The sequence below is a fragment of the Hippocampus comes genome, unplaced genomic scaffold, assembly GCF_001891065.2.
Source record: "Hippocampus comes isolate QL1 unplaced genomic scaffold, H_comes_QL1_v1.1 scaffold136, whole genome shotgun sequence".
NCBI lineage: Eukaryota > Metazoa > Chordata > Actinopteri > Syngnathiformes > Syngnathidae > Hippocampus > Hippocampus comes.
In genome coordinates, this window is record NW_017805840.1 from 145853 (window position 1) to 162919 (window position 17067).

General features: G+C 44.0%; 1 protein-coding gene across 3 annotated transcripts in view; it reads left to right on the forward strand.

The window, feature by feature from the left end:
• wdpcp (WD repeat containing planar cell polarity effector) overlaps positions 1-17067 on the forward strand; it is a 58866-nt gene that overhangs the window by 5520 nt on the left and 36279 nt on the right. For all 3 annotated transcript variants that reach the window (XM_019888104.1, XM_019888105.1, XM_019888106.1), the window contains exons 3-6: positions 9025-9115; positions 11149-11193; positions 14179-14229; positions 15957-16027. In XM_019888104.1, the coding sequence (XP_019743663.1) occupies positions 9055-9115; positions 11149-11193; positions 14179-14229; positions 15957-16027 (228 nt within the window). In that variant the 5' untranslated portion in view covers positions 9025-9054. The remainder of the gene's footprint in view (positions 1-9024; positions 9116-11148; positions 11194-14178; positions 14230-15956; positions 16028-17067) is intronic.

The window sequence follows — 17067 nt, forward strand, 5'->3', positions numbered from 1 at the left end:
CCATTGGGTGGGGTAAATAGTGACTTATAACTTGCTATGATAATTTAGGAACCTTTGCCTGAAAATGCAAACTGAACTACAGCTGCAGTCGCTGAAATGGCAAGAATGAATTCCTCGTGTCTCCGTTACGTTTGCTGTAGCAATTTTAGTAGTACAGGAGAACCTGAAATTATGATGTAATCACCGCGTTAGGTTAGCGACACCGCATTCCAGCTTATGTACGAATTTTTGAAAGCCGCTGTAGTAAAGGAAAGGCACTGGAAAACGAGGAACCTTTGTATTTCAACCTGGGCGACTTTTTGCTTGGCAGGTGTTCTATTCATTTGTTTGGTTTTTTTTTGTTTTTTTTGGGGGGGGGGGCCGACGTCATGTTGATGTGAGCGGTGAATGGGGTCTAAGTTTTGTTGCATTTGGAGGAACTGTCATGAAAAAGGTGTGCAAGGTTCATTGTTCATATATTCATTGTTGTTTAAATGAGACAAAAACCCAGATGAAATTTTTGATCCAGGATTTTGTTTGTTTGTTTTTGGTAGATGACGCACTTTCCTTAAGTATGATTGACATCTGCCAGGTCCTTGTAGGGAGTAGAGAAGGTAGAGGAAAAAAATGTTTGTTTACTTGTAGATGGCAGCATGCCTCACTCGGGGGTTTGAGAGGGCGATAACGACACCGGAATCCATCTCAGAGGTCGTGGCCAAGAGAAACGAGCCCTTTTGCTCTGAGCTCCATCGACTCGCTGCCGTGTCAAGCCGTCACAGGTGGAGCGAGACAGAAAGACGGTGGCTGCCCGCTGAGGTCTGTCCGAGTTGTCATGGCCTCATCTGGGAGGTGACAGACAGCCCGTGTGTGAGCGTATGACGGGTGAATAAGACTGTTAAGAAGTCTAGGGGACGTTTGGCGTGACCTTTCCTTTCTGCCGGGGTCGGTGGCCACTCCACGAGTCTTGACGGCAACTTTAAAGGGCCTCGCGATCAACAGCCATTGACAGGTGTTTGTTAAAAGTTGACAGCATGGGTGGTGGTCAGCTTGAGGTTGTCCATGTACACTTGATAAGAGTGGCCAAGTTTCGGCCTGTGCATTCACAAGATTTACACGTATAGTCTCCTCCAAAAGTATAGGAAGGGCAAGGTCAGTCTCTTTGTTTTTGTTGTATGCTCAAGACATTTGGGTTTCAGATCAAAAGATGAATATGAGACAAAATTAGATGGGTACAACTTTTATTTGATGGAATATACACATCAACCGTATTTTCCGGATTATAAATCGCTCCGAAAAAAATATATTTATAAATTGCCCTGGAATATAAGTCGCATTTTGGGGGGACATTTATTTGATGAAATCCGACACCAAGAAAAAACATGTCATCTTGAAAGGCAATTAAAAATAAAATAGAAAACAAGTGTACGATAAGCTAATGTTACACGACGCATAAACAACAAACTGAGAATGTGCCTGGTGTGTCCGGCGTTTGTGGTCAAAAGGTGTCGGGCGAACGGCAGGGCGGCGAGCGGCTTTAGGAGCAGAAAATCCAGCGGCATCAACAAAAACCCCGGCGTGTCAATGTGACACGCGTCACCTCGCCAGGCGACAGGGTAGCGGCACCGCCGAGGCGCACTGCGGCCCAAAATCTCTTTGAAGCCGGCCGGCCCCGACAATTGTGCAGCTGCTGTGGAAGTATTGCCTTTCATGCCCTTGGGCGTCGCCTTAGGCGCAGATAGGCCGAGCTTTTAGCGAAAAAGCTTGCCGGGATTAGCACTATTAGCGAAACAGGAGGGCGCAACAAGCGTTACTGCCCCAGTGTGCAAATGTTCAGAATGATTTGCATGGTTTAAAAACATGTTGAAGGCATAATCAAGTGGGATGTCTTCCTCACTTTTACTTCCTCTCCATCATCTCTCCCCCCCCCCCCACCCGCCCTTCCCGTCCATACACATTTTCTTTCTCCGTCATTACTGCGGCTGTGTTTGCCTTTCTGCTCCAGGCGTTGGGTAAATACCTCTGCTGGAGTGAGTTTCCCTTTTTCCCCCCCCACCTTCTCCCTCCATTAGCTCCTCTAATGACGTTTACACTTGTGCTCAGAAAAAAAAAAAGCCTCCTCTTCATCTCCGCGGCATCCTCCTCCCTCCTCGCCTGCTCTTCTTTGCTCACTCGGGGTCACCAGATCATGTTTAAAGGTGTTTGGACTTTGCACTAAGAGTCCCGCTTTTGGATGAATTAGTCAAAGTCATGAGGTAATCCTTTATTCGTGGGGAAGCAGCATAGATCAGAGAAAAGCTCAATAGTGGCGTTTGTAGAATGTATAGAGAAAAACACACACAAAAAAGAAATCCGTAAAACAATGCATTTATTTTTGTTTGTATTTCAGATAAAATTTTGAAAAAAAACTCACAAAAAATTGAGATACGATAGGACAAGAATCGATCTAAAAATAATAAATATGTTCAACAACATTTTCTAATCATGTCTCAATTTAATTTTTAATAATTTATCATGCCAATATCTTTGTATTTTTTGTCATTTCGTTGTATTAAAATTTTATTTATTTACAATTTGAATTTTTTTTCATGGGGCATACAAAGTCGACAATGACAATATGAACATTAAATATGTTAACAATACATACTAGGAAATAAGAACCCTTTTCTTACCTATTAACTTTTTCAAACTTTATGTATTTTAGCATTTAATTCTGATCCATCATGCTAATGTTATTGTATAAGTTTCTGAAAATGTATTCATTTTATTTTACTGGATTATTGTTACTTATTTTACTGGATTTCTTACATGTGAGGCATCCATTTTGAAATTTTATCCAGTTGTGTTAGTCCCTATAGGGAAACACAAGATAAAGTGGCTTTATCAAGAAAATAATTATATTCAGCCTCAAATCTGACTTTTAAATTGCCTTTCAGAATATCACTGTTTAATGCGACATATTAATTCATCATAAGTTTTTGTGTGTGTTTTCATGTGTATAATTGACACAGAACTGTCACATTTTAAACAAGCTGAAGATGACTTTTGTCCATTCATGCCACCTTCTGACCTAATAAACAAAACAATTTGGTCACCTGATAAGGTGGGGGAAAAAAATCTTCATTTTGACATCTGAACTCTTTACCCCTGCATGCCCCTTGAACCCGGAATGCAACTTTCGGTGATCTCTCTCTCTCTCTCTCTCGCTCTCGCTCTCGCTCTCTCATATTGACACACTCACGACTTGCCCCGAAGGCCACGTCAGAACAGCTTCCTGCTGCTGCTGATTGACGTGTCTTGTAAAACACACACGCATACAGAGTGATTGTACCCGTCACCTCTCCTGAGCAGCATTCACCTCATTTTGTTCTACCTGTCCATCACTTCTATTCTGAATGGGCTCCCGTGAGACTTAACAGCTCTGGGCCCGCTGCTTGGCGCCGCTTTGCCCTCCCTCACGTCAAAACGAAGACCCGCCTGTAGTGTCGCCTGTAAGCGTATACGCCGCTGCCGGGCTTTACATGTGACGTGGTCCTGTCTGTTCTCAGACGGGGCGGGTTTTCTGCCGCCTCAGGTGCTCGGCTAACAAATGAAGCTAGGGGAAAGGATCACTGGAAACAAAATTCTAACTTGATTTGAATGTTGTAGTGCCATCTACCTCCACTAGAGGGGGACTGTAATCATTACAACAAATAGGTTTTTGCAAATTGTTCCGTCTGGCAAATACTAAAGATGACCGAGACTTTATTTCACACTGTGGTGGAGTCTCTGAACCGCGAACAATCTAGCAGTGGAACAAATAAAATTTCAAAATGTAATCTGGTCCGACGCTGCAGCAAGAATGACTTGATTTGTATTCGCAGTGATGAAAGATTGAGGTCATTTGTTGCAGACGACTAAATTACTGACAGGGCCAAAAGGTATCCGATCGTACAGCGACTTTATGATGCCCGATTAACGACACTCCTACAACACTTGTAAACACAAGTTAAACAACTTAGACTCGTCTTGATACACACTTGAATTGTTTACTAAGTGTGTGCCCGGATACAACTGCAGTCAGCCGTCTGAACTTACCGTCTCGGAATTCTTACCTTCTCATGAATCCTCTGCATGAGAAGTAAACTATCGGAAAAATGGAGGGGTTGAAAAATATTGTTGAACTGTTCTCAAGTTCAAATTTTTAGACAGAGTGTTTCAAGTGATATATCGGTGGAGAATTCAATTCATTTTTTGAGGTATTCCTCCATTCTTGCTTATGTTTTGTTTTGTTTTAAAGTCTACAGACCCTTTAGTTTTCTGTTGTGTTTACAGGCCCGGTGTGAGGCTTGAAGCACGAGGCTGAGACTGCGTGTGAGTGCGTCACACACTTGGCAAGAGAGAAAGAGAGCGAATACCTCTGAGAAAGAAATTTGTCAGAAAGATGAAAGATGTCAAACCAAAGTGTTTGCACACACTACAGCTCCACATTGACAGTATGAAAGCCTGAGTCCAGACTCCCCCAGGTAATCACCAAATCACCGTTGCAAATTATTCATTCCACAAAAAAAAACCCATTTCACATATCTCGCACATCTCCTGTCTTAATTTCCACTGCTCGGCGCTGCTTAAAAAGCCAGATAACCTCTTGGCATTGTGACTTTATTCACTTTAAGAAAACCACCGCTGCATTTCAGCATGTCCGGTAGCCACCCCCCCATCCCATCTTCAAATACATCCCAATCATAATGCCCGCCCTCCAAGAACTCAGGGAACATCTCATGCTCGGCTAACAAATGAAGCTAGGGGAAAGGATCACTGGAAACAAAATTCTAACTTGATTTGAATGTTGTAGTGCCATCTACCTCCACTAGAGGGGGACTGTAATCATTACAACAAATAGGTTTTTGCAAATTGTTCCGTCTGGCAAATACTAAAGATGACCGAGACTTTATTTCACACTGTGGTGGAGTCTCTGAACCGCGAACAATCTAGCAGTGGAACAAATAAAATTTCAAAATGTAATCTGGTCCGACGCTGCAGCAAGAATGACTTGATTTGTATTCGCAGTGATGAAAGATTGAGGTCATTTGTTGCAGACGACTAAATTACTGACAGGGCCAAAAGGTATCCGATCGTACAGCGACTTTATGATGCCCGATTAACGACACTCCTACAACACTTGTAAACACAAGTTAAACAACTTAGACTCGTCTTGATACACACTTGAATTGTTTACTAAGTGTGTGCCCGGATACAACTGCAGTCAGCCGTCTGAACTTACCGTCTCGGAATTCTTACCTTCTCATGAATCCTCTGCATGAGAAGTAAACTATCGGAAAAATGGAGGGGTTGAAAAATATTGTTGAACTGTTCTCAAGTTCAAATTTTTAGACAGAGTGTTTCAAGTGATATATCGGTGGAGAATTCAATTCATTTTTTGAGGTATTCCTCCATTCTTGCTTATGTTTTGTTTTGTTTTAAAGTCTACAGACCCTTTAGTTTTCTGTTGTGTTTACAGGCCCGGTGTGAGGCTTGAAGCACGAGGCTGAGACTGCGTGTGAGTGCGTCACACACTTGGCAAGAGAGAAAGAGAGCGAATACCTCTGAGAAAGAAATTTGTCAGAAAGATGAAAGATGTCAAACCAAAGTGTTTGCACACACTACAGCTCCACATTGACAGTATGAAAGCCTGAGTCCAGACTCCCCCAGGTAATCACCAAATCACCGTTGCAAATTATTCATTCCACAAAAAAAAACCCATTTCACATATCTCGCACATCTCCTGTCTTAATTTCCACTGCTCGGCGCTGCTTAAAAAGCCAGATAACCTCTTGGCATTGTGACTTTATTCACTTTAAGAAAACCACCGCTGCATTTCAGCATGTCCGGTAGCCACCCCCCCATCCCATCTTCAAATACATCCCAATCATAATGCCCGCCCTCCAAGAACTCAGGGAACATCTCAGACTAAAGTCCATTCAAAATGGTCTCTGTGCGTCATTTCATTAACCCCGTGAGATCTCAAATATTTACTGTGACGGTGATTCCTGTCGCACACATTGACAAACATTCAAATAATGTGACCACCCAGAGGGGGTGAACGTCAATACAGAGCACAGAAGAAGACGCAGACACCAGACAAGGTCCCGTTTTCTTTGTAAGAGGAGTCATGTGCCCCCCCACCCAGCCCCCCACTCCTCCAGCCAAGCCTCCTTTCCTTTGATGTTGAAGCAGCTTCTTAAACAATGTAAAGACAACACACACGCACACACACATATGCACTGCCCCTTTTTACTTCCACACTGTCTCTGTGTACTGCTTGCACACCCCCACAGAGCTCTGCAGGGGTTGCGGAGGGTTGGGGCGGGGGCGGCCAGGTAGACTTCAGCAAACCCAGCCAGAAACTGAATGGCAGGAGTCCAAGACTTTTGGAGTTGTGTGTGTGTGAGTGTGTACCATATAATATAGTGGCCAGGTGTCAAACTCGGGGTACTCAAGGGCCGTTATCTTGCACGTTTTGGATGCTTCCCTCTTCCAACAGACCTGATTCAAATGATCAGCTCATCAGGAAGCTCTACAATAGCCTGATAATGATCCGTGATCCTTGGTCACGAGTTTGACACCCGTGATGAAGTGTGTGAGTGGAGGGTCTCTAACATTTTTGTGTCCAGGGATTCCTTACAGGTTGTTTTGTCTAAGGAAACCTACCACCAAATAAATATAAATACCATGTGAACAACTTAATGGAATGTAAATGAAAACGATGCTTATTTTCTGGAAAATGGTTGGAATGCTTTGATGGCATTTTAATTCATTTATTATTATTTTTTAAAAAGTTTTTATTTGATGACGATTACGTTTTTTTGTTTTCCATGAAAAAAAACAGTTGTTGTCTTAAAAGAATTTCGTTATTTTCCCAAGTGAAAGTGTGATCATACTAAGATGTGAAAGTCAAAGTGTAAGGAGGGATAAAAAAAATACATCTTAACAAGTGTATATGAAAAATACAATGTTGTCGTGGGTAAAATGCAATTTTATTCTCGAACTGTACTGTCCTTTAATTTTCTCCAAAAACACAAAAACAAAACACCTTTCCTTCTAGACTAAAAGGACTGCTGTAATAATGCCCCTTTGTTCTAAAAAAAAAACCAAAAAAAAAAAAGCAGTCTAGTCTAATTTATCTAACATGAAACAGGCTGTCTGGCATTCAGAAAATTGGAAAAACAACAGCAAGCGCCTTGGTTGCATGTTCCAACTCTCCCAAACTTCTTTGAATGTCCAACAACGAAACGAAACCTATCTGACAGTAGTTTCTAACCACCCAAACACACACACACACACACACACACACACACACACACACACACACACACACACACACACACACACACACACACACGCACCAAAATGGCTGATGCCCTCTAAAAATGGCGTTTAGGAGAAGGCCAGAAGAATCCTCTTATGTCGCTGAACTGGTTCTGCCGTCGCCTCATCATGCTAGCCGCAGCGTTTCTCGCGTACATCCACGTTATCTTGCCGGTGTTTTTGTTGGGACTTGTAGTTTGAGGGTTTTGTGCAGCAAAATGAGATATTCCAAACACTTCTTGCACCAGGAGGAGTATGTGCGCTAGATAAGAGCGACTCCTCAGAGATGAAATACGAAAGAGAAGCCGACGCAGCAATATAACTGCCTGTACCTTTGACTCGGTGTGCACTTTTTTTTAGTATCTTGCGCGCAAAACGTGGAGTGTTATTTTTATTTTTTTTTACATTGTCTTGCACTGCAAAATTTCAGCGTTTAAAGATTGCAAAGTTGAGCACCCACAAAATTCTACCATAGAATGCACGCGTACCACACGTATAATATCGTGGATATTTAATTTTTGCATTCGGGTCTGTAACATATCCCTCACGATAAACTGAAGTTAATTGTACCCGATGTTCTTGATCACAAAATTAGCATTATTCTACCTTGGCGGAGGTCTGCGCTCTACTTTCTACATTTTAGGTTCTGAATGTAAACAAAATGGCACCAAGGTGTGAGAGGCAAGCCGACTCAGACTTTGTGAACCAGGGCTGACATTGAGAGGCGGTCACGGCCCACGCCTCGGTCGTTCACGCATCTTGGGCGTGCACTGATTGACGCGCACTTGAGGGATGACAGTTCACACAAAGCGGACAGCATTCCACACATCTGCGTGTGAAAACACCACAACAATAACCGTGGGGTCACTTTTTTTGGAGCGGGGGGGGGGGGGGGATTTGCTATTTGATGAACGCAATCTTTAATAAAGTTCTTGTAAAATGAAATGTCATATTAATTTCACATACTGCAGCAAAGACGGTTGTTGACGATCCGAACAAATGTATCAAATGAGGCTTCAAAAGCATGAAAAAAGAAGCCGCTGTCACTGCTCTCAAGGCACTGTGGGTGTGCCCACTGGATACGTCGAAAAGCACACAGCGGCCAAAGGGGCGCTCTTAAGTGGCTGCCCTAGTGGACTATTTGAAGGGAAGATGCATTTTTTTTTTTTTTTTTTTTTTTAGGTGCAAGCTAGATAACGGCTTGTCGCAACTGTGCCGGTTTTCTTACATCCACTCGGTTTTCATGGTTTCGTACCAGACTCATCCACATGCCATTGATTTCTTGGAATCAAGCGCCCGCGCCATGCATTCCATGCACTTGCATAAACTTTTTTCAATGATCCAATGTTCCACTGTATAACGCATTTCGAAACGAATTCCTGAATTCATTTAATTTTATTTATTTTTTTAAGACACTTCCGATGATGCTGACTTAAAGTGGAAGGTTGGAAAACCAGTAACAAAGTCGAAACATAACCGCTAACAGGTGGAACAAGCACAATGTAATTGACATTTTTTAAAAAATGACAACGTTGTATCCATTTTTGGTGGGAGGAAAAGCTTACTGAAACGATGCTTGTAATTGAAGTATGAATGGCTGTCACTCATGCATGATTTTGATGTTTTGCTAGCATGTTCGACCCTTTGCGGTCTTCTGTGCGCTTTGTCTCACGTGCTTTTTTTTCTGTTGCTTTTCCTTCCGAGCGCAGTGGGGCTACGCCGACCCGTCAGATGGCGTTCTGCCTGGCTGAGCTGCACTTGTGGTCCACCAAGAGCTCCCTCCAAGTCCGAGGTACTTTTTATCATCATGTCGATCTCCGCCACTCGCTGATTGTCGTCCCCGGCGCTCCACTCCACTCGGCGCCTCATTCTGCCTTCGCCTGTCAACGCTCACTTTTGTTTGCTCTCCATCGTACGTTCACGGCGGCGTTTTCAGTCAACACCCCAGCCCGTGCTGCTCGTTGTCGCCTTCTTTGTCGTCACTTCAAATTCTCATGTTGCTTTTACAGCGATCAATGGTTTGTCAATGACGGTCTTGATTGTGTAGCGTGACCTCAAGCATCTTGACATGGAAAGGGGGGGGGGGGGTTCTGCGCGATCCTGAAAAAAAAACGCCCACCCCCACACCCACACCCACGAAAACCCACCCTGCCATATTTTAAGACATTGCACCATTTACTTTTTCGAAATTCGCTTTGATTCTGGCACTGGAATTTCCTTTTTGTGGTCTCTAATAAGCTCACCAAAACTTTCCGAGTGTAACATTCAAGTCTATGAGTATCAGTTCAAATGTTCTACTCAGTTGGTTGACACGTGCAATGGCGCCTTGCGCTATTCTTAAACTTTAGAGCACTATAATATATGACATTGAGTGAGAAGATATTTTCCCCTAAAGTCCACCCGGATAGCTTACATTGCTCATAAGCGCACCATAAACATACGTTAGTGGCCGTCCGTACGCTTGACATTTTCTGCTTTGACGTTCCCCGCGCTCGCCGCCTATCTGTCCCATCTCCTCCCAAATGCTCCGCTTCACCATTTTCTTGTTTTCTTTCCCTTCCATTCCGTCTTTCACAGTCTGCTGGACTCTCAGGGAAGATAGTGTGAATGTGACTCCATGTGTCCTGCGTGTATCCCAGCTGGCACGGCCACCCCCCAAAGCTTCTATCTTGCAAAAATGCGCCGGGATAAATCTCGGCAAAGAAGCCTGCTCGCTGAGTCGTGACGCACCTTTCTGTCAGCGTGTACAACCGCCTTAGCAAACAACAAAATACGATACAGATTTTTAACACATGCGCGCCCACAATCCCGATGTATTCAAATGGATAAGAATAAAGTTTCGCACATGGCAGCAGAAAAGTGTTTTAGAGCCGTGAGTGAAGACTAAGATTTGTAGATTGCCAAAGTATTTTGGTTCAGCTCAGTGTACTGTACTTTATTGTCAAGGGAAACTTGTCTTGTCGACGGGGTATTAAAAAGACAGCAAATACATTTTGAAGCAGTCAAGACAATTTTCAGAAAAAGGACACCATGAAGACAAGACCAAAGGTAGTTGTAGTTGGATGTCATTTTCTATCCAAGTTGTGCGTGCATATGTTTATGATATATGTCAGGCGCATGTGTGTGCGCCGTACAAAAAGAGTCTTGATCAAATTCCCCAGGTGTAAAATCAAAGTCATTTCCACAAATGTGAAAAACATTTTATAAGGTGAACTGTGAACGCATTAATGGGTGTGTGTCCTGTTGTATTTGCTTGACCTCAGCGGCAGCAGCGGCAAGAGTGGCTGCGTGATAAAAAAATGATGTGTTGGGCGAATCTCGACTTTTGGGGCCTGCCGGAATAACGCGGAGCAGAAAAATGCACAGATCAGCAATTTGTCTATCAGTGTGTGTTTGTCAGCTCGTGTGTGTGTGTGTGTGTGTGTGTGTGTGTGTGTGTGTGTGTTTTTAATGTCTACGTGTCAATTAGTCTCTCAGATGGGCCAGGATGGGCACACTTGTCTTTATTAAACACCTCCCCTCCACCCACCCGTTTCCATTCCAGCTTGGACCCCCTCAATCCTCCAGCAGCCCGCCTCCCTCGCCCTCTCTCCCCACCTTATTCCTCTCACCTCCCTCCAGTGGTCTTATCTAAAGCGCGGTGCTGGCAGACGGGACAGGCCAGTGGCTGATAGCGATTGTTTATCCCACGGTGCAAAAATTGCTGATTTGTCTTGTAGGGTTTTTTAAAAAATATTTTTATTTTTTTTACCTTGACAGCATGATGCTCATCTCTCTCTCTCTCTTTCTCCCTTCCTGTTTCCCCCTCCCTCTCTCGCCTCGCAGACACAGATATTGGCACGTATCAGTACCACGATAAAGCAGAGCCAGGTAAATAGTGTTTATATTGCCTCTGTGTTTGCGTTTAAGATAAGTTGTATTTGTGTGCGCATAAGATGCCAACACACACAGGTCTCGTATGCTTTTTTTTGGGGGGGGGTAGAGGGGGGGCGTCTTTGATCATTTTTGTACACACAGAAGGCCGTGTTAGTGTGTGGGATTTACATGCTAAAACATGTGCGCAGGTCGGTATTATTATGATGAAGCCGGGCCCCGCGTTGCCGCTGTTGACCCCGGGGGTCCTGCTGCAAAGCGATAGGAGAACTAAACTGTTGACTTTGTCCTAGATCTCATAGCGAGAGGCCCTCCTCCCATGTAGGTTGCCCGTTGTATTGCCTCAGGCTCGGAGGCTTTGCTCCAGTCCTAAGCACCCAACTTTTTTTTTGTGTCATATTAGTAGTGTGGTGGGTACATCTTAACCCACATCACTGATTGAGTCATTGGCTGTCCTTAATGTGTCACGCCATAAAAATATCTTGCAATTAAGACAGTTTAACACTTATCCTGATTTTGGGTTTGGGCTTGTGCTGTTCTTAGCACACAACAGTACATGAGCGCAATATTAAGTACAATACCAACTTGAACGATGCGGTGTTCAGTTATGGGTTTTTTTTTTGGGGGGGGGCAGCATTCCACCTGACAACAAAGACATAAATATGTAATTTACAGTAACCGATGGGCAAAAAAAAAGCATATAGTCACTGTATAACTGTACAGGAATGTGTTGCTAGTGAGATGTCACAATTAGCCATACATGACATATTCCATATTTTAAGTCCACAAAAAACAAACAAAAAAATCAAACAAAAGGAATTAAATTATAAATGTATAAATATGAATAAGCGGAGAGACATTTGTATGGATTTGGGCTTAGTCCCGTTCCCTCCCCCTGCCTTTCTCTCCAATCTACACGTTTTATTTTTAGTCTTTTTCAATCGAGATGTGTTTTCTTTCTCGCTCTCATCTGAATAGCCGCCTTCTTCTCTCCCTCCAATCTTCAGTGGAGGAACGAGGCTCTGCCCCCAAATCCTTTCATTTGGAGGATTACTAAACTGTGGCTTGATATCACAGTGCAGGGAGGAGGAGGAAGGAGGAGGAAGAAGAAGAAGCGTCAGCGTCCAAACGTATTGCAACATTTCCACAAGGGATTGGAACGATCCATTGCCATTGCGCACAGTCGATGAGGTCCGGGACTTGGATGTTTTCGATTCGTGATTAGTTTGTTGGTTAGCAGGATTACTCTTGAAGTTAAATTATTTCAACTTAGGCAAGGACCAAAATGTTTCAAAGGTCACATTTTGCTTCTTAAAACAAGTGGGGTTTTCTTTCTCAATGTGTCCGCCGGATCCTTTGTGTCTTATATGAGATTTCCCAAGCTAACAAAAGACACTGTTTTCGAAGTTCTTAAAAATGATCAATCAATTTATTTCTTCTATTTTTAGTTAAGTAGTTTACGTTCATAAATGCTGCAGCCTATCAGCCCCATAATGAATAAATTAATAAATCATAGTGACAAAATGTCATGAATATTAATGGCAATATTAAATTAATGGTATAGTGTCCTTGTGGTCACATTTGAATAAAAAAATCCCTCCAATTCGATTTTTTTTTTTTAAATTTGAAAGCTTTTCAAAGTTATTAAAAATGCCCCAAAATAAGAACGCATGTCAATATTACCAGATTTTTTTTTTTTTATGGCAGCAACTGCAATCTTCAACTGCTGCAAAGAATCTTTTATGCTGATTTGACAAGGAACATCAAAAATATTACTCCACCATAATACTGAGCCCATGTCGCACTTTTCCTTGTGATAACTTTTTTTCAATTTCATTTCCAAAATTGAATTATCATTAAAAAAAAAAAAATCACCAAATTCTTACATCCGTCTTTCAAATCTCTTAGAAATGCCACATTGTTGTCCAATTAAAGTCAATATTTTATTTTCATCAGTTCAGGTGAGGCGAGTAAATGCATGGCCTCTCCTTGTGGTCCCGTTCACATTTACATCAAAAAGGTCTTGAAAAGTCTGACATTTGGCTCCTTTAAACCTGTTGAGAATTCCTGTTTGAGTTGTTTGTGTATTTGACAGTCAAGCCCGTCACGCCCACTAGAGGGAGACTCAGGCTCATTGGAGCACCTCGGGGGTCCCCTGCAGCCACATAGCCCCCACCCAGCTCTTGCCTTGAGCAGGTGCCTGTGTCTGGGCCTGCCTGCCCCCCCCCACCCCCACTACCCACCCCACCTCCTTATCTGATTAATACTACTTATCCAGGAGGTGTTCCAAATGGGCAGCCCACCGTCTTGCTGGCTGCGACCCGGCCGAGAGGCGCCGTCGTGGGGCGCGCTTTGCCAAAACAGCCCCTTGGATGCATGGTGGCGTTTAAGCTGCATTGTTGGGAATGAATGAATGAATGAGTCATCTATTTGAGGGCTTCGGCAGGCCCCAAAACACCAATTTTTGCAAGCTTTTGCATTGTGCTGAACAAAAAAAAAAGTATTGTATTGGTCCGGTACCTGACCCACCGAAAGACTCACTCAGTAGCGCCCTCTGTAAGGTTAGAAAAAGTCAATCCCCCGTGACACCAGTTTCACTGATTAATGTAAAATTGGGTGGACATGTTCATTAAAACAGGATGCACAAAAAAAGTCACAAGAACCCATGCCTGAATTTTTCCAGGATTTTTTGACATTTTGGTTTGAAGCAGTCATTCTGGGGCCGATGCTAGGGTTGGGAAGAAATTGTACTTTGCCAAAGTTCTACTGGAGAACCCCCCCCCCCCCCAAAAGAGCCACAATCGAGAGCAGGTTTATTAGACTCATAAGCCTTTTTTGTTTCTGTTTTATTTTTTTTTGCCTACGTCACCTAAATGTGGGCAGGGCCTGGTGTAAAAGTTCAGGATTTTCCATGAAAACGGGGATGGGGGGCCTGGACTCTTCATCGTAACTTTAATTATTATTATTTTTTTTTCTTTGCAGCCAATCACCAGGAGCATCACTATTTCAATGAGAAAGCCCACTTTACTGAAGGTACAGTTAATGTGAATTTATTTTAATTTTTTTTCCCAAGCTGTATGTATGCAATTATTAGCATCTTGGGCAAATCACGTCCTTTTTTTTCCTCACCCTCCCACTTACCCAGTAGATGAATACAAACACCCTTATCAGGAGACGAACACTCATCCAGCTGCCCTCCCCCCTTGATCCCACCACGCCCTCCCCTCCTGCATTTACATATTGTTTACCTCCTCACACCCTTTCTTAATGGAAAACCTTCATTTTTATTTTGCAGATATTGCACCCCATTAAAAACAACAGTTCCTCTTTTTCCCCCGCTGTCCTCGCCATTGAAGCCGAGGTCGTTTCTACGCGGCCGCGAGCAGATGCTCAAATTCAATTATGTGTTCTGTTTCCTCTCGCCGCTCGGCCACTAGAGATGGAGAAACCCAACATGAAGGAAGCCTTTTGCACACGTGGCGATACGCGCCACGCCGAACGAGAGGTTGCACCGGGGAGATAACTTGAGTGCGCCACAATTAAGTGCGCGCGCGTCTCCTCGAGGACCCGTTTTTGAAAGGACGTTTGGCTACTCCGGGCTGAAAGCGGCTGACTTAACGCTTCCGCTAGCTGCTCTGGGGACCACGTTGCAGTAATGGAAAACCACTTTATTGTCGTATTGTACTTTTAAAACATTTCTTTTGCAGATAAACATACTTTTACACAATGTTTCACAATTATTTTTTTTTTGTTATGCACCCCCCCCACACCCCAGAAGAAGAAAATATTTCACACCCTCCCACCCAACTCTCCTCCATAGCTGTAAAAACAATCATTTGTCTCTAAAATTGTTCTAATATTCCATGTTCACTCTCTGGCAATGAGTGAGCCACTGCCACCTACTGCAGCAGATGTGCAATTACACTTTATTCTAGTATGACCAAAAAAAAAAAGAAAAACATATTTCCTGTTTTGTACAATATCTATTCTTATTCGGTGTGTTTGCTTTGGGCCTCTCATCCAGTTACTCTGTACAATCTCTTCTCTTACTTGCGAGGAATACATCCGAACACTTTCCTCTTATGCTGTGTGTTTGCTCTATACAATCTCTCCTCACGTCTTTGCCCTGCACCAGCTCTCTTATTTTGTAGGTCTTCTCGCTTCTCATTCCGTGAATTTGCTCTGTCCAATCGCTCCTCTTGCATGCAAGAAATAAATGTGTGAAGTGACCTTGTGGGCTTACAACCTGTATGTTCGCTCTGTCCAACTGCTCCTCTTACCATGAATCGATGCGAAAGACAACTTTTGCTGCCTTTCAGGGTTTATTGCAGAAATATAGAAAATTGCAAATGCGTCTTTTGATATTACTTCGGAATCTGGCAAATTTGCAACTCCAATCCACCCCCCACAACCCCCCCCCCATCCTGCATCTGTACACACAAGGCAACGAGCTGGGAATAAGCCGTCTGACATGATGATAGCGCCGTCATTTAATTGCTGAACATAATTAGCATTACTCCCATCTTTTCTCCGCATGGTTGAGTTGTCACCACCTTTTATTCGCCACCTTGACCCCGTCACATTCAACCTAAATACGTCTGGATTTTGTTTGCATTCTTCCCCCATTTTTTCTCTCTCTCTCTCTCTCTCTCTCTCTCTCTCTCTCTCTCTCTCTCTCTCTCTCTCGCTCTCTTTCTTTTCAGTTTCTAGTTGTTAAAAAGTTCAAGTCACATGATCTCCGGCATCGTTTTGTCTTCTAGCTCGAGGCTACTCATGGACTCCCGCCAATCAGCGTCCGGAGAGGCTCCGCGATTCCCTGAAGGAGCTGGAGGTGTCCGCCTATACCGTTCAACCCCGCCCCGCCTTTCCCCCACACCCCCCGCCACCTGCCCCTTCCCCTGGCCGTCGTCTTCCTCCCTCTGGGGATTTTTCGAGTTTTCCCTTTCCGAAACGCTTGATTGATTAACAAATAGGGGCATTCTCTCTGTCGCGCTACCTCTGCCCCTCACTCTCGCCATCATTCTCGTTTGTTCTCTTGCCTCCCCGCTCCTCTCTCATCACCTCTCTTTTGGCCCAGCTCTGTCATCGAGGGGGATATTTGAGGGGATCAGGGGACCCGCTAGCTGCCCCCTCATCCCTTCCCCTTCCTCCATCCTTCTCTTCCTCCTCCTTTTCCTTCCTCTCCCCTCATTCGCCCCACTACCCGCCCCCCAACAACCCTCACCCCTGTACTTGGGGCACTAGTACAGACCTGGCTTTGTTTGCTGAAACCTGTCTGTGGCTCCACACACACACACACACACACACACACACACACACACACACATGCGCGCACACACACACACACACACACACACACACACATGCGCACACACACACACACCACTCACTCGTAACTATTGTCTGAAACCAGAAACACCCAGTTTACCTCCACGCCCCATCCCTCTCCTCCTCCTCCGTCCTTCTCTCCACCCATCCAATCACCCCAGCAGGGTTTGGAATGTGGCAGGAATGACTGACATTACACACGTATGCACACACACACGCACACACACGCACACACCAAGTAGTCAGAGCAAGCAGTAGAACCTGTGTTGGCAAGTATCCGCTTACGTGTACCACCTGCACAGTGAATGTAAGTGGGTTTTAGAAATGTAGATGCCAAATTCAACTGTTAAAATATACTGTCCCTCTGCACTTACTTTGTCAGGCATCCTGGAAAGATGGGGTGGGAAACGTCAGCACCTCGCCACCAGTTTGACCGCTCAACATGAAATTGAGTAGACAGGACACGTGAAACAATCTCGAGAACCCAGGCCGAAAACGGAATGTACAGTTCAACATTTTGGTTTACAGCGGCCATTTTGGGGC